The sequence below is a fragment of the Neodiprion lecontei genome, chromosome 7, assembly GCF_021901455.1.
Source record: "Neodiprion lecontei isolate iyNeoLeco1 chromosome 7, iyNeoLeco1.1, whole genome shotgun sequence".
Lineage (NCBI taxonomy): Eukaryota > Metazoa > Arthropoda > Insecta > Hymenoptera > Diprionidae > Neodiprion > Neodiprion lecontei.
The window spans coordinates 24,151,490-24,170,100 of record NC_060266.1 but is presented as its reverse complement, the minus strand read 5'-3'; the positions used below and the strand labels follow the sequence as shown (position 1 = coordinate 24,170,100).

Sequence of the window (18,611 nt, the reverse complement as noted above, 5' to 3'; positions counted from 1 at the left end):
ACTACGCCGATGTAGATGGCAGCAGCGTTTTGTACATCATACTTCACGCGAAGGTGTCGACAACCCTTATTAAGCCTGCCTGTTTCGCTCGGTCGGTAATAGCGAGCCCAGGTTTTACCTGGCCGCGGTTAAACCACCCTGAAACTTTACAGGAAGGAAGGTTTCCTCCCTCTGTCGGCAATCACGTGACTACATTCTGCCTGAACGACATTGAACCACCCTCAAATCACACGAAGGCGGAAATCCTTCTGTTGTCGGTAACGCAGGGGGGTTGAAAATTCATGAAATTCTGTTCACCGTTACCGCGAGTTCACATTCCATTATTTCTTCCCTTTCTACCCTTATCTCGGTTGTGCAGGGATCGAATCGATACGAGGTCCACCCCTTTTGACCGACAAATTATGCCGCCACTTGCTGGCTAAATGATAAGCAGATATAATGAAATTATTCGCAGGGGTATAAAATACCCCGATTCGTTATCTGTTTTTTTTTTTTTTTTTGAGAGCAGAACTTGTCTTAAACGTTCTACAAAAAACTACTCGACTTGCCGACGAATGGTAAAAATTGAACAAACATCGCCAGAATTTAAAAATTGACATAAAAAATTTGTACACATTATATCGTATACTCATATATTCTTTTTATCGAAACATTTTTTCTTCTACGTACTCTTATCTCAATAATCCATTTTCCGTTTTGAACGTACAATGCTCGGAGGGCGAGTGATCCGCGTATTATAATTCTTGTGCTCCAGATTAAACCTGCGTTGATGAATTTCTACCCAACCCAGTTTCTCTCCCTTTCTCTCCATCTCTAGAATATCGTCGAGCGGAATATCAATTAAGCAATACTTTTGATACGTGCCCCGATTCGAGAAGAGTACCCGCGTACCTCGTCAACCTGGATTTGACCCAGATTAATTCCAATCCACACACGAGGTGTAAAGAATTCAATTCCGACGATGAGAAAATATTATAAGGATAAAGTTAGTAACGTTACTTTAACGATGCACGTTTACGAAAAATCGTTACTTCGCACCCTTGGTAATTTTCGAAATTTAGTCAACCACGAAAAACAAAACGTACTCTTATTTTCAAAAGTCAATCCTTCGAAAGTCATTCTAAAATTGAGAAACAATGATTTTTCCCCTGACGTTTCGTTACGTTAACGTTGCTAACTTCACCCTGATAAAAAAATCACCTCCTCATATCAGCCGAATACGGAAGCGAATTTCCCAAATTATCATCGTCAAAATTTTACCTAGTTTCTGGCACATCTCTTTTGTATTTCTGCCCTCTTCCCAACCGATTCCATTTTCATTCGCAACTCTGATATATCGAAGCGTTAATTGACTGTTACCGCTTACGCACAAGCGTCTCGTTAAAATGCGAAACTGATTAGATCGTTAGGAAAGCGTAAAAGAAGAAAATAAAGTTTGCACAAAAAGTAAATAATAACGATAATACCAATAGTACGAGCTCAACAATTTTCATATCACGTTGCGGCAGTAGAGTTGAAAACGTGGCCGAGTTCGGAGGGTTGGGGTTGGGCTTGAGTTTGGGATAGCCTGGATACGGGATTCTCTGCACCTCATTCGAATTCATAGTCATGTGCGAGCATTAACGCGCTTCGCCACTGCACCCGGGACAAATATCTGGTTTCAACATGATTTTTGAATTAAATACACGCGATGAAACTCTAATAATAATAATAACAAATGCACACATACGTGAGTTGAAATTAAGCGCGTTTCAGGGCGGTCCAATTTAACTTTTAACAAAATAAAAGTAAATAAATGAATAAAAAAAAAAAACAAACAAACAAACAAATCACGCTATTGTGCCCATGGGTTGATTTTTCAAATTTCTACAAAATCGCTGGAGCTACGGAAATTTTGTCGACTTTGAATCTTTCAATAATTCAAGCGGGCATTTAAAAATAATTATTATGATGGATGTTTTTGATAGAAAGAAAGAAATACAAAAAAAATACCAGGAGTAACGAACAAATGTTTTGGTAAAAACTCGTCAGTCTCCTCGCTGCATTTATCGGTTCGTATTCTGTGCAAGTATATAAGTATCCATATAGGTATACATAATTGCAAAACTATGGCGTTACGCCGAACTGTAGGGAATACCGACTGCACAGAGTATAAATTTACCGAGGTATCCGCAACGCCGAGCACGTTATAAATTGGTATTTAACGAAGATTAATTAAATTCCATCGGCATTTTACACATTACACATACATGCGTGAAAAAAAATTCTCGACATTCCATATATGTGTGTTTATAATTTATAACGAGTGCTAATATACAGGCACGTATTAATATCGTACTTGCAATAATTATACCCTGTATGAAAGAACATTGTCGATGTATTAACCCTTTTGGTTACGCAATTTAGTTTTTTTTTTTTTTTCTTTTTTCTTTTTTTCTTTTTTCAACACGGAAGTGCAATTATACTTTTCCTGTGGATTTTTTGACGCTGAATGCGATTTTGACGTCAAGATTTAATCAAATTAAAAACAACCCCTAAAATGGGGTGAAAACAGGGTGAATTATCAATACATTGTTTTAGACAGTGGTCTTGAATCAGATTTATATGAATATTTATTTTTAGTCCGAAAACAGGCGCAGTCTCCAATAATATCTCTAGCACCCCTAAGGAGAGTGAAAACTACCCCCGTGCGTTGAATTTTGTAAATCTAACAGCCATTCTGATATCTCTGTTTGTCAACCAATGAATTTCGAATTACATTCACGAAAGTAGGTTTTTTCAATTTATAACAATTGCAAACAATCGTGGCTTGATAAAAAATCCCAATCATTCCAAGGTTTAAGTATTTATCTATCTGAAAATACAAAATACCTCAGAATTTTACATGGGTTGTAAAAGAAATGACAAAAACAAAGAAAATAAAAGAAGAAAGGGTGCTACGAAAAAAACTACAGTGGCTTATGTGACTACAAGGGGGTTGAGTAAAGTTGAGACGAAAACGAAATGAAAAATAAAAACTAACCGTTCTCTGTGTTTTTCGAACATCCATGCGGTGGAAAATGGGGACAACTTTTGTTACATCGGAGGGTGAAAACAATACGGTTAAAGATAAGGGTGAAATTTTGAACGTCAGGTTTAAACAGGCAAGACGATTACGTTCCGAACAGATGTCGCTATTCGTGGAAGGTGCTTCCACCACGATTTCACCGGCAGTACGAGCAGCGATTTTAGCAACGCTCCGGCGAATTCACGGTACGCGTTTATATAACTGCGGTAGATCTATCTAACTCCGAGGGGGGGGAGGAGGTGCGTTCCTCTGTAATCTCCGCGTTTTCATCCCCCTTCCCGTGCAGATTTTCACCCTCAAACGTTGTGCATACACACAGACACGCAATCGTTTAATCTACGCCCGCATGACCGCGACTGAAATTTGCCGAACAACGTTCAGGATACGAGTAGAGAAGGGGAAAAGGGAGGGGGATGCCAAAGATTTTATCCTCATTCGGATTATTAATTTTTTAGAAAAATTTGTCAAGTCGAAGGAGCGCGACATCGAGTTCTCAAAATTCGATAATCTATTTTACAGAATTTTTAAATGTTCCAAGACGAATATCAAATTATAGAATCTTTGAGTGTTCTTAGGATTATTTTTTGGTTTTACAAGGCTGTTTCGGCTTCCATATTTCGACTTTGCAAATTTTGAAATACGTGATCGCGTTTCTGTAATATCGATACTTCGAGCTTTATTTCTTCTTATCCTTTTGTACGAAAATACTGTACGGTACGTATAGGAATATAGTTGTTATAATTTTTTTTTTTTTTTACACCGTCGCGTTGTTCAAAATATCGATTACGAAGAAACGAGCTTTGATAATTCGATTCGAAAACGAAAGTTCTGAGACTTGATTTTTCGTTTGAAATTTTATCGGAGAATTACTGCGTCGGAAACTTTGGCGACCTGTTTTTACGCCGTTCCTATATTTCGTACTAACAAGTCGAGAAGCGCGAGCGAATTGATCGCGACTAGTTTGCCGCTGTCGGCTGTAGGGGGAAATGATTTCGTTTACTGCTGCAGCAAAGTTTTCAAAGTTGATTCAAAGATTCGGAGAGCGGGGGAGAAAGAGGGACTGAACTCGTCTAGCGTGCAACTTGCGACTTGTCGGAACTTCTGTTCTAGACGCTGTTTAAGACCTTGTATAACCGATTTCCTGTCCTAGCTTTTCACATCCAACGAGTATGTTTACAAGGGCGGAAATGTAGTTGAATAAAATTTTTAAATCACCTGCAACGTTTCGTCCGATCTTAGAATTATTACGTACGTATGAGAATATGAGAATCTAAGTATCAAAACCAAGTGAAATGTATTATTTTTTAAACGAGTGAGATAAAAAAAAAAAAAAAAGAATCAAAGAAAAAAGAATTGCCGACTGTGGGAAAAGTTTTGATGGTATTATAATTAATTCTTTGCGGTACAGCGTCTTATATATGAGACACCTTTTTTTTTGAATCGGTTATTCATGGTTTATATTATTCAAGGAAAGTTTACGGGGACTAGAAAAGTGGGTCTAGGTAATCTTGGGTTTTCTGGGTCACTGAAAACAAATCCGACGTCAGAATTTCAAAATCGAAGATGGGGGATCCGATACGGCGAACTGAAAATATAAAAGTTGATCCTATTCGCTGATATTAAAATTGCTCAGATCTGATCCCATTGTTGAAATCAGTGAACTCGACAACCCTTATATACCCAATTTCAGGGAACTTGACCACAAGCAAAGGTGTACGCTTGAAAGGGTTAAAAAACAAACCAAGGGCGAAAGTTTGGCGATTCTACAATCGATGAATTTTTCTTACGTAAGGAATGTTTGTCCGCAGCGTTGTTTCGATCGTCTCGAGTTTGTTTATTCATCAACCGCGTTGCAACCGGCAATAAGTAAAGGTATACGAATATCCTGGCGGACGACGTGCCTGCTTGTTCTGTATTACGTATACATAATTCCGAGGATAAGGTCCTGGAGGTAGCCTTCGTGGCAAACTCCCGGTATATCCCACCGGACTACTCCCGAGAGCTAGTTGACAAGAGGGGTGGTGGGATGGGGTGGAAAAACGGAGGGGCGGGAGGAACTTCCGGTCGAGAATGCGGGACAGGCCTTTGGCTATTCGACTAAAACGGGGATACAAACGTCTCGCTGAACCCAAACTTTCTACCCACCCACCCCAACCCCACTTTATTCAAATTCCACCAAGGAATTCTCACATTAGAGGGAGGAAAACATCTTTTGCGGGTTCATCCCTCTCTTGCCTCTGCTCGTGTCACAGGACCTTGGGAACCCCGTGTGATGCTTCTATATTTTTCTCTCCCCAGTGAAATTGAATACACCAAAAAACAACCGCTCTGACATTCACTTTGTATACTACTTTGTTTGTCGTGTTTTTTTTTTTTTTTTTGTTCTTCAACACGCGGAGTAGAACGAAAAAGGGATGCGAATAAACTACACAACGGCCGATGCTCGTGATCCACTTTTTAGTCGTTGTTGTTAGGGATAATCAACCTGCACGGTTTTGCAACTATACACCCGCCTTATTGGCTTTTTGCTTTGTGCTTCCGTTTTCACTCGTCGGTTTAATTAAATTCATCGTTACACGGCACGGTAATTGATGATTTTCATTCCCGCTTTCAGGAATCTCTGATTGTAAATATCTTTATCGATATTTGCTACCGAGGTATGAAAGAAAAATGAAAAACTAAAACACTGTACGCTGAATAACGAACCTAAAATATACGAAATATTTTCAATCTTCAACAAGGGAACTGAATTTATGACCGATGTTAGTTGAATAGACAATATTTCACCATTTCTTTTTCTGAATTTTAGCAAAATACAATTTTTATACAATATCACCGTTCAAAGTTACACGTGTAACATCGTAACGTGTGTTACCATAACATTTTACAACGGCGTTGACTTTTCATCAAGATTCATTTACGTAGATTACAATTAACCGTTGGTTTTTTCATTTACAAAAAAAATCTTGAGAGTAAAATTTGAATCTTATCGTCACACTCGTAAATAACAATGACACGTATATCGTAACGAAATCAGCGTCGTTTGCCAAAAAGCTCGTTAAATTTCTAGCAAATTTTGTCTTCGCCGGTGAAAACCTAGGAATTTTCACCTAGGTATTCACACGCGCGTGTGTTTGTGTGTCCCATTCTGACATCAGTCGTAACTGTCGTCGCTTCTATTCCCCGCATCATCCTCCACCCTCGCATGGTTCATTCCTTTATAATCCTACTGGGATTTTGCACAACTGTAGACGTATCGGTTGGTTCGATGTAACACCGGACGTCGCAAATTTTTTGCTCTGCGAATTACAACGTTTTTCATTTTTCGCGAACGAATCGTCATTGGTTGAAAAGAAACGGGAATCAATAGATCAATGTTAGCTAGTCAATCTGAAGAACTATTGGAATGAAAAATTTCAACGATTCAGAATATTCGCATACTCGTTCAGAGATATTGATTTTATTTTTTTGATTGTTTGTTTCTTGATAAATAAATAAACAGAAAAAAAGAAACATGTTCCTTATCCTACGGGAAAACGGTGTTGGAATATAATTTTAACTTGCGTTTAATATTGTCGCGTATAACCTGTAAACTTGAAACAGCGATTCGGCGTTTGAGTTTTACTTGAAACGTAGTTTAACCAGGTTTTGCAGCCAGCCAGCCATATTCAGGTCTAGTCGAGTACTACTCAGGCATTCGTGATGTAGGTATAAACTCGATTATTTCTATGTTACATCAAAGTCACGGCGTGTCGTCTATTTCTCTATTTCCTTGTTGCGTTTCTTGCTGCAAGTTCACTTATTGCACGGTCTGACAAATGTTTGGCGCATTATACTTAACTCGAGTTAAAATTCGCAAAAACCCGTGTAATCGTAAAAGAAATAATTGTCAAAACGACAAAAAATAATTAATATTCGATTGAACCGATTATTTTTCCTCACAATCGGTTTTTGTTCTTCACTCCCGTTAACCATGCGCCACGATATCAATTTACGTGATTGCAGTATAAATTATTATCATTATCTTACTTGACTACTTTCACATGAAATTGAAAAATATTTTGAACGAAACTATAAATCATTAAAAAACTTTTCCGCCATTAAGACTACCCACTGAAAGTTACCAAAATTTGCTGTCAAATGTACCGCTTCAAAAAAATACGAAATAATTTATCAATTCGATTATTTATTTCTTTTGGACTCGATTCATCGATGCATCGATTATTTTTAGCTTAGTGGTCATCACTAGGATGAGGGCTATAATTTAAAAAAAACGGCAGGTTAATCAGTCTCGGCTTCGTGTTTTTAAAACCTATCGGCTGTAATTTATTGTCACACGTTGGTCCGGCGCGAAACTGTGCAGGACTTTTTCCCCCGTAGAATTGAAAACGTGCCTGTGTGTGTTTTTGTTTCGTTTTTTTTTTTTTTTTTTTGTCTCGTTTTTTCGGTCAGTTCTTTCCTCCTTTTCGCCTTTTTTCGTCATCCCTCCCCGCTTTCACATAGAAATTGCAGATCGTTCGTTCGACGTTCCGCGACCATATGGCGGAGGGAGAGTTTATTGCCGGAGTTGTGACCTACGAGGCGCGGCCAGAGTGACTCGATTCAACTGCAAGAGCGCGGATTCGCGAAATCGTATAACCCGAGAGATAGAAAGCGCGAAATCCTATATCCATATATTCTGCATCGCAACTTCAAACATACATATACCGGATTAAAACGTCCCTCTGTCAATGTTTATTATAATTTACAACAGTTGACGGTATGTTTCATACTTTGGTTGTACAATTTATTTTCTTTTTTTTTTTTTTTTTTTAAAGAAAAAAGAGTATCCGAGCACGAATTGTTATACCATAACGTAGTAAGAAAGTTGTTTGAAACATACTTACCTTCATTTCTTAACTTGTCGTTCGGACCATCCACGGGCCGTTTCATTTTTTGCGAAAAATACAGAAACAAATTCGATCTTCAAAAATTGACACGACGATAAAATCACACAGCGGCCACACACTTGGAAAATCTGTAAAACCTTAGGGTGTTTTTAATTTGTTTATGGAAGAATCTGAAAATATCAGTTTACCGTCATGGGAATTAGAAACGATTTTTTTGAGGTAACAAGTTTACTTTTTTGTCGTTGAAATAAGAAATTGATTCAAACGGACTTTTTTCTACTTGATATTTTTTTCAATTTGAATTGAATTTGAACCAAATATAGAGTTAATAAGTTGAACGATTTAGGTTTTAGTAACTTGTACTAAAACTAGGTTTTAGGAAAACCAGTAAATGTCTTGCAACTATTTTCCCAAAAATTTGTGGCCACCCTGTAATCGCGAAATGATTAAAACAATATCGACACCATATTGAGCACAAGTTTTACCGTGTATAAAAAAATCTCTGCACTTGGTACGGAAGAGTCGGTATAATGAAATTTGACGAAGCTTACGGGGCTGCGAGATGTAAAATCTGAAGGTGGCAGTTCGAGCTTTATAAAGTTGAGAAAAAAAAAAAAACGATGACGTTTAATTCAGTGCACCGTCGTGCTTTTACCCTCACGAAAGTCGTCGAGTTGATTGTGTTACTTGTATGAAATAGTTAACATACCCTGAGCTCGGAAATATGTGGCATATTATACCCGCCTGTGTTGGATCGGTCTCGAGGTAAATTCCCCCCCCCCCCCTTTTTTTTCCTTCTCCGGAAGCTCCAGGATACCTTTTACCCATCTAACCGGAAGCCTGTGCGCAGCTAGCCGACCATTCGAGTTATTCGCTCGACCCTCGAAACTCCTCGGACGTCTCCCTGTCGTATGAAAAATCCCCGGAGTTCCAGCTTCGATTCTTCGCGAGCTTACTCGTAGAAATATTTTCACAAATACTTACCCAGTAAAAGAGGAATCTCCCGGCATCCTGAAAATACCGGGAGAAATCTCTACGTTTTACGTATATTCATCGGGGTGTTAAAAAAATTGCAGAAACGATATCTAAATTTAATTCAAGGGTGCAAATTCGCACCCTCCGAACCGTAGAGAATTTAATTTTTTTTTTTTTTTTATAGGACAAAATTTTAGGTTACCAATTTTTTTTTTTTGTTCTCATCTTGTTTCATCCGTAAGTCAAGGTTGATATTTATTGGATATAAGATAACTCTCCGATCTATTGACTTTGGAAATTTTCACGGTTTTAATCAACCCGCGATTCGACGGAATTATACGCATTCGTTGCGTAATTGAACGAGGGGATGTATTTTCGGAGATTTATCAACGAACGAAAAAACATACGGATTAACTGGTTTCCACGGAATCGAACGGTAAATTGTCCGTCCGTGGTTCCATTCTTTACATCAAGCAGCGGCAGCAAGCAAAATCCTCCTCGTTGTCACCGGTGTTATACCGCAAGCGGAGAGGAAATGAAAAATTCCAAACGACCTGTTTTCTTCGTTCTTCTTGCTGCAGTAATAAGGGTGCAGGTAATACCTGCCCGCGTTTATATGTCCGAAGAATTTATGGGAGACTGGGTACTTTTTCTACCACGATCAGACGATGTGTACGTATACTCGCAATCGATGGTCTCAGATGGATGAAAATTTTGAAAATTGAATCGTACGTGTCAGAACGGTCCTTATTTGGAGCGTTGACGAATTTTTGCCCCCTCCACCAAATCAACTTCAAACAATTCAAAAACAATTGCCTCATTTTTTCAGATCTTTATCTCAACTCTTAAGATAGTAAACACTTTTTTTCACGGCATATGTTTTATTGTAAAAGTAATAATGTTCCAAAAAATGTGTAACTGCGAGTTTCTGGTGGGCACTAAGTGCTATTATGTGGAAGAAAAAAAAAAGTTTTTCTCACGTTATTTCCATAAGAAACTTCGCAATGCGGATACTATCTTAGAGTTGAGATAAAAATGTTAGAAAATTAGCCAATTGGTTTTGAATTATTTTGAAGTCGGAGCGGCAAAAATTCGTCCACACCCTAAATAAGGACCATCCTAATATACATATTTTTTTTTTTGTTGTCTTTATTTTTTGCGCGGCTTTATTATTTCTACGATGTATCTGAACCAGGGAAAGTTTTATTCCGAAAAACTTGTCTCTCGCGATTTGACCTTTTCGGTTTTTATCGTTACGCAACGATTGTATTGACCCGTGTCATTTGCTGGGCACTAGAGCTCACCCTGGAATTTGGTAGGATACAAGCTGCTTTTGCTGCCTGTCGAACGTTTTAATCAAGCATTGCCTTTCAAACGTTTTCATCCTGTACCTACGCGCGGGAGGCAGCGTCAAAGTGATTTTTTCGAAGTCAGGCATTTCTCTGAGCAGCCTATAACGAATCTGGGCTGAAAAAATTTTTCATTTTATTTCTATTTATTTTCTTTTCTCCTCATTTCTCTTTCCCCCCCGATATCGATAGCTCTCTCTCTCTCTCTTTCTCTCTCCCTTTCGTCGATTACGCGCTCGCGCGTGAAAGAATTTCGAATTAAACATGTCCTTAGTCTTGATTTTTAAAGCCAGGTTCAGAATCTCCGATTTCGCGAATGACGGATGAACAAAGGAGAAAATCTCCTAGACTTTTCTTCGTTTCGTCCAATTTCGATTAGATTTCACACGGTTGAATATCCGGTAATATATTTAATATACCACCGGAAATACGCGGTTACGTCGGTCTATCTACCCTTCACCTCGGAAAGAAAAAAGAAAAGAGAAAAAAAAAAAAAGAAGAGAAGAGAAGAGGAAGCAAAAAGTAACAGAGGCTAAAACCCCGAGATAGCCTCTTGCTTTTGCAACCTTCTACCGTTACAGTTTCTCTGTCAATCATAGATAAGAGTCGGCAGTTATCACTATCCTAACCTGAACCTCGGAAGAACTTCTGCCCGGTGGTAACTGGTCATCTTTCCTTTTAACGGTCAACTGTGCCCGAGAGATAAAGTCCGGCTTATTATTTTCCTCCGGTATCAAAATCGTCTGTTATATTCATTTTATCTTTATTTCCTCTTCTTTTCCCTTTTCACATTTCTTTTCTCTCTTACTTCCAGTACATGTATAATATGTACGTGGAGAATTTTCACATTCGCATAAATGTTTATAAATATGTGGGCATTGTTTTCGCTGTAGTTTAATTATTAGAAGTTTAAAAAATGGAAGAGAGAAAAAAGAGAATTACTCGAACTTACAGACTTGCTTTTTTTTTTTTCTTTATCTTTTTTTCGAATCAGACACATGAAAGCGATGCGATACTCGCGAGTTATTTACGCGTCCTTTCGCGCGTGCCAAGTGGAATTCGCGAGACTGCTTAATATTCCTGAAAAATTCCAAGCACCCAAAAGTCCCCTCTTACTCTTGATACTCCCCCTCCTCCCCTCTCTATCCATCTCTCTCCCTCTCCTTACCCTCTCTCTTTCACACTCTTCGTCGAACTGCTAAGTGGAGAAAATTTGATGAATCGTCACGATGAAACTCAAAAGGATTCTCATCCCTGGAAGAGGAAAAGGGAGGGTGGAAATATAACCTTCGATCTCTCTTCACTCCGCCGTTCTTTAAACTTGCAGGCATTTCCAGGCTTTCCTTTTTTCATTTACCTTTTACGCTTGTCTTTATTATATTTATTTTTTCGCCAGGTTATCATTGTCGTAAATTCCACAAGACACTTGTTCTTCGCAATATGTTATCGAGGAATCTTTAGAATTTATTTTCTTCATCGTTTCTGTAAGAAAAATGAAAATTTACAGATATCAGTATATATCATGAATATCGAGTCATGACCAAACTAACATCACGTTTTATCTCCTTTTTACAGGTAAGGAGAATACTATCGATCGACTCGTTAAACGTTAAACGTAAGGTGGTGGAAAACAAATCCGACCGGTTTAGTTCGGTAAGTAAAACAAACGCAACGCGTAACACGTGCGTAAAGTATGTACCTACATGAAATTTTCTCGGATGGCGATAATAACAATATTGTATCCGAGTAATTTAATTTTGATGATTGATGACCGCGAGACGTAGGAAAAGTAGACTCCTCGTCTCGACTCGCGGCAAAGTTTATCGTTTTTGGAAACTCACTTCGCATCCGACTTGAGAACAAATCGTAAAGCTCCGTCGGATCAGTATAGATATAGACGAAAGAGACTAGGAGGAGAGAAGTCGATACAATAATTGATAGATTAGGGAAAGGCGGCTTTCGGGTTATGGATTATTAAATAGCTGCCACACCGTCGTTCTCTCGCTTGCTCTTCGGGGCTGCTAACCCATATTTCACCGGCAGCACTTACCTACCCCCGAGCTTTTCGTCTCGTTCCTTCCTCCTCTCCGCCCGCAAAGCCACTCTCCGCCCTTCTCGCGAAAAAATACACTCCTACCGGGCCAGTTAGCCCGCGTTGCGGGTTGGCTCGATCCGTATCTGTGTCGCCTTCACCACCAAAGGTTCAACCTTTACATCCCCACTTTCCTTACTTTTCCTCGTCGTCGTCGTCCTCCTTCTCGTGGCTGGTCCGCACAGGCGCTTTTAAATGTATCGCGAAAATTCTTCTTCTTCTTCTTCTTCATCTTCATCATTTTCTTCATGTTATTTATATTCGTCCTAGGCTGCGAGAAGAAAGTCGCGAACCTTTATTCTTGCGATTTTTCGGGTTAAAGGTGAAACTGCGCGAAAATTACGGAAGAAAAAACGACGATGAGGTAAAAGAAAGTTTCTACCGCACCGGCTCAACTTCCGGTTAATTCTTCGTTGTTTCGTGTATGGTACAAATTTTTTTCTTTTTTTTTTTTTGTCTTAATTTTATTTCAACACAATCGCGGAGTTGAGTTACGACCGGTGGATGCATTAACTGAACATAGTAAAAAAAAAAAAAAAAACTTAAAATGGAAAAAATTAGACAAAGGAGAAAAAACGAAAGAAGAACAGCAAAGAGTAATAGTGATAATGGGAATAATAAATTTGAAAAACCCGTGACTCGCATTATTCATGACCGAGATCAAAAGCGGAACGGTGTTGAAGAAAAATGCAGTCGTAGAGTATATTCTCTCTCTCTCTTTCTATCTCTCACTCTCTCTCTCCTTCTCTCTTACACCTCAGCTAGTCTTTATTAAGCGACAACGTCGTCGTCGGCATGGTTCTCTGCTTGGCGAAATTCAAAAACGTGCTGGACCCCCCATTGTTTTTCTCCTAGCCCATTATACTTTACCCCTTTCGCTCCTCAAGACGGTAAAATTAATTCGGGACAATCGAGCTGTCATGTACGGACGTTGCTGGACTATCCTCCTCGTGCTTCTCGAAAAAAAGAAAGAATAAGAGAGATTCCCGAGTTGATAGCCAATTTGGCAAACGTCTTGGGTATAAACCAACCCCCGCTGCACGCCTTCCGACAATTTAGTACGACCCCTGATATCGATTTTATTGATCGAGTATACAGCTTACTAATTCCCCTCTGGCGTAATATCAATTCATAATGTTAATTACACACGGGGTATTTTCAGACACTATTAATACGGACTAGGCAACCGCTATAGATTCAAATCTTTCCCCGTTTAATAGGGAAGGAAAAAGAAGAGTAAGAGACTTTTCAACACGTACGGTATTCAAATTTTCCAACCTAGTGCAACGTTTCCGGAAATTCCTCACGAGCAAGCTGTTACTCAGGCTTTAATTCCATTGGTTCTCGAGATGTCACTGTCACAAGTTCCGTTCGAAAGAGGACCGACTCTACTTTCCGCACACTTTTCCCTACCTGGTGTAAAGTTTACTTTAATTGTGACGGAAAATGAAAGTAAAGTAGCCTCGCACGAAGGTTGAGACACCATCGCGGAATCAATACCGCGTTGTATATACTTTAACTAATAATAGCAGGGAAGAGGGCTGCTGCTGGCTGGAGCAAGTTTGAGATACCGGATTTATTATTAGTGGCGTGTACACCCGACCTGCGAGAAGAGTTTTCTCGGACCTGAAACAAAATTAGAAAATCGTATCTCGAGTGCATTAACTTTCCTACACATCGCCGTCTATTCCACTGCACTTATCCTACGTACGAACATAGACAGAGACTCAGCGTCAGTCGGGATTCCGAGGTCGGACCACCGGAAAGCAAAGGTGCAGTTGGATATGTGGAAAAGCCTTTTTGCCGTAGTATCGCATCGTTGGGACAGGTCGCGGGTAGGTATCCAGTCCAGCCTAGCGCCGAGTTGGGATAGGTTGGAAAGTCCGTGCGCATGGGAAGTTATTAAATAAGTTTTGACGCCACTGAATGCTTGATGTGGAAAGTTTGACCATAGCTCCGAAGTGTCCCGGAGTCCAGAATCTCGGGATATCGGGATACAACGTTACGGGGGCAGAAGGAGGCCAGAGAGTAGTAGAACTTGTGCCACTCCAAAGGGTATAAATAATGTGTAATGTCGTGGGTTACATTCAGCACTCCGGGTTGCAAAAGGAGCGCGGAGCGGTACGTGCCTACATGTCTTGATTTTTAAAGAAAAAACAAATACTTTGCCGTGTGGTTAAAGTTCGGCTTCGAAATTAGGTCTCATCGGTGTGGATAGGTCACGAATCGAAGATTCCAAGTTTTGTAAACCATCGCGTTACATTCGCACGTGAGCTGAGTAAACATGAACACATGGCAGAACATTTACCGTATCACAATGACCACTTGGACCGAATTGCCAGCTGGATCTCTCGGTATATGTAAACACACAGCTGACACAACACACAGACCTACAGACGGATACATATCGTCGGTCAGGTCTGAAACAATAAACGAATACCTACCGCCGAAAGACTCTCGATTTTCGTTCGCGGTTAATCACCGACCTAGCAACGCTGAACCATTGGCAAATAGGAGGGGGAGGGCGAGGTAGAGGGGGAGGAAGCCCAGCCAAGCCTCGGCGTCATCTTTCCGCGGATGTTGCGCGCTGGCAAATGCCAGAGGGCACGGGTTGCGTATGTTCACAGTGTCTTCACTGTGCGTAGGATGAGTGGGTGTGTGTGTGTGTTGGAGGATGGTCCGTCAACGTTGAGTTTCGGTGCCCGCGGGAGATTCACATTGGGGGTGTTGGTACCGGAGCACGGCTTGCGAGAGAGACAGAGATAGAGAGAGGGAGTCTACGCTGGGGAGAAATGCTACGAGGCGTCGAGGTGCGGGACGTACCGGCGCAAGCGTCCTTCCATGCCGCCGACGCCGCGGCGTCGTACCGCCGAGCGTCCCCGTGTGCCATCGGAGCACGCCACTCCGCCCCCGGCAGGTCCGGAGACAGTTTGCGGTATGAAATCGAGACTGGTTCGGCGTGGTCCTCTGACGCCGGGTCCTTGAGAGGAGCCTCCGAGGCGTCGCGTTATAGAAGCGCGAAGTGTCGGTTGCATGCTCTCTCTCTCTCTTTTTCTCTCTCTCTCTGTCAATCCTCATCTCACTTGCCGCGGTAACTGCGACGAGGTGTTTCGTTTCCTTGGTTTGTTGTTGGTCTGTTTGTTTATCCGATCGTCTTTGCCGCGGGAAGAAATCAAAGGGATAGTATTACCGTTAAATGTGCCGTTGATCGCGATGTTCGGCTGAACCAACGAGGAAATCGGAGCAACAGAAGTACCAAGAAGGATAAGAAGAGAAAGAAGAAGTGACCGAAATGATGATCAGTTTTTCGTCGGTTGGTAGCGAGGAGCTCTCGACTTACGAGGAGGAGTAACCGTGGTCGGTTGGACAGTTGGAGTTTGGCGGAAACTGCGTCTCGATGGAAGAATAGAGGAGCGCTGGTGGTCGAGTGCCAAAGAGATCGCGGAGGAAGGAGAAGAGTCGAGAAGATAGTACAAAATTAAGGAACCAAGCCGCAAATGGGCGAGCCGGCGTCTGGCCCACCGCCGCAGTCCAACGGTGGTGTTAAGCAAAAACCAACCAGTCTTAATCTAGGTTTGGGTCCGTTTTATCGGGGCGACAACGCCCGCGGCACGGCGCAAACGACAATAACCAATGATCGCAACCTCCGGCACATCACCGGGAACAACCGTTCCTCTCGTACAATATCCGTTTCTAATTCGGGAGAGCAGTTACCCGCCGTTGGTAACACCTCGGGAACCCAGGGACATCATCATCAGCAGCAGCTCGCATCCTCCCGGCTTCCATCCGCTACCGGCATTCCTCCTTGGGGTCTCTCCGAGGAGTCCGAAACCCTCCTCGAGCCCCATCCTCCGCCACCACCAGCCCCGTCAGCTCACACCCCAACGTCCCGTAGCGGAAGAGCCGGTCCGATCGGTCTCCGAAACGGCGGATTGCCCGCGGCTTCGTCGACCGGTCAGCTGCCCGCCCGGAGTCCGAATCACGGTAACTACAATGGGCACGGGTTCTCGCTCTACACACCACCAGCCCCGATTCCCGGCACAGGATCATCCTCGTCTTCGTCAGGCGCAAGCAAAGTTCGCGGCCTTTCCAACGGCCTACCAAATTCATCAGCGAGACGTCCTTCTACTATTCCCGTATCCGCTTTCTGCCACGGAGTCGGGTTCCAGTTCGGCGAGCCACCACCACCACCACCACCATCCGCACCAGCCAGGGCCTCTTCTCCGTCAGCACCAGTTTCTCGGCTATCAGCCGCACCGGCAAACGGACATGCAGGGACCGTTTCTCCAAGTCCATGTCAGGCCGCCAACACCGAGCCAGTACTTCGCCGACTGCACTCGACAGTTTCAGGCAATGCCGCTCTTGCCGCCCTCGGTTATTCCCGGGACTTCGAATCCGCCGGTGGCGTTTCCATGGCCGGGGCAAGCCTCGTCTCGTCATCGTCAAGCCCTTCCGCACCATCGTCGCAGTCCTTCTCCAGGCACGTTATGCCACCAAGCGCAATGTGGAACGGTCAGCTGCTTCATCAGCCCCTGCCTCGACGGCCCCACAGCATCGCCGCAACTCCAACAACCGCCGGTCCAGCTTCTTCCTCTGTTCTATCTCTCGCCCCAGCACCACCGGCCAATTCATCATCAGCTCGTACACCGGGAGAGCCAATTCAGTGGGGTCCGTCAGGCATGGTCCTCCACCAGCCCGTGCCTCGTCGGCCTTTCGCAGCCGTCCAGCCTCCGGCCCAACCCCAGCCTCCGACACCGACAACGTCCCTGAGTGTGCTCGGTAATCCGGGCAACTCGAACACCTGGAGTGCCGGGGGTTCCCACAGGCCGAGGCCTCACAGCATCGCGACCACTCCTCAAGGCTCGGCCATGGCCCCAGCTTCGCCCTCCGACTCCGGTTACCGGTCGCTTCCCTCCGCCTCGAGCGATTATCAACTGCTCAAGTCGCCCTCTCAGACCCAGACGAACCTTGCTCAAGGTCAGCAGAACCAGAGCGCCGCCCGACGACTCTCGCTTCCGTCGGCTCAGACTCTTCTTCGCGTCACCGCCCCAAAACCGAGTCCCACTTTTCACGGTTTACCCTTCAGGCCGTTCACCTGCGGCCTCTCGCCTAACGGCAATCCCATATTTCTTGGCTGCACTCATCTTCACGGTCCCGCTAACAGGGTTGCCACTCCTGTTACCAGCCCCGCTAAATCGCTCACCACTTCTCAGGCCATTCAACAACTCCTTGCTCAGCCGAGAAATGGATTTAAGATTGTTGACGATAAGGTTTCACTCTTCATTGAGATTCTTGACACTCAGGAACGCTTTGCCAAGGTCAGTATGTCACTTTGCTTATCGTAACGAATTATCTTTATGTATAGGAATAATCGAATGCGGCGACACTTGAACCATCACCCATTTCAGATGAATACTATAAACTTGAAACACTCTAAAATCCCTGGTTCATGTTCTTTACTATTATTCATACATCCATTTCCTCCGACTTGTTCAAGCCAAATCACACCGATTCCCTAAATAATGAAATCCGTGATCAGTGACGCCTTTAACCGTAGATATTCAAAGGTTATAAGTCTCGTATATAACAATCTGATTCCTAGTCATTTATACAAATAATTAAAATCCAGTAATGCGAATGCAAATACTGAGAAAACACAATCATCTCCAATTTGCACGCTCGTCCGGAGGTAAGCATGACAAAATCCCCGGTCGGCTAATTAATATTCTCGACCTTTCCATCGTCTTGCATCCGTGTAGCTTTTAATCACGTTTCCCCTTGTCAATCAGACCAGCTTAATACCCGGTAATAAATGTCGGCTAATAATCAGCGCTACCGTTTGGTAATTCTTTCTCGAAGTTTACACTCTACGAGGCAAAGACGAAGAAACCTAAACACTTTACTTTACTCGCGGTTATTGCATTTCACACCTTTTTCCTTCAATAATGGAAAGCTCGATATAAAAATGCTAATTTTAGACCTTGCTCAGGCGACCCCGTGGTTTCGTTACACGCATGCGTATTTTGCGTACTTTTATTGGGTTTGAAATCAATTTTACTTTTTGATCGACGTTGCCTCGAAATTTTCTGAAAGTCATGTATATCTTTACGCATATTTATTTTCTTTTTTTTTTTTTCTCTCTCTCACTTTTACCAACGGCGAAAATAAAATATATATGCATGTATGCATGTATGGAAAAACGAAGTGAGAAACAAAGTTTCTTCTCTATCGAAAGGAAC

General features: G+C 42.3%; 2 protein-coding genes across 12 annotated transcripts in view; both read left to right on the top strand.

The window, feature by feature from the left end:
* LOC107224485 (dystrophin, isoforms A/C/F/G/H) overlaps positions 1–18,611 on the top strand; it is a 325,712-nt gene that overhangs the window by 140,730 nt on the left and 166,371 nt on the right. The gene's annotated exons all lie outside the window — the stretch shown is intronic.
* LOC107224567 (sialidase) overlaps positions 15,286–18,611 on the top strand; it is a 44,746-nt gene continuing 41,420 nt past the window's right edge. For both annotated transcript variants that reach the window (XM_015664667.2, XM_046745781.1), the window contains exon 1: positions 15,286–17,690. In XM_015664667.2, the coding sequence (XP_015520153.2) occupies positions 15,870–17,690 (1,821 nt within the window). In that variant the 5' untranslated portion in view covers positions 15,286–15,869. The remainder of the gene's footprint in view (positions 17,691–18,611) is intronic.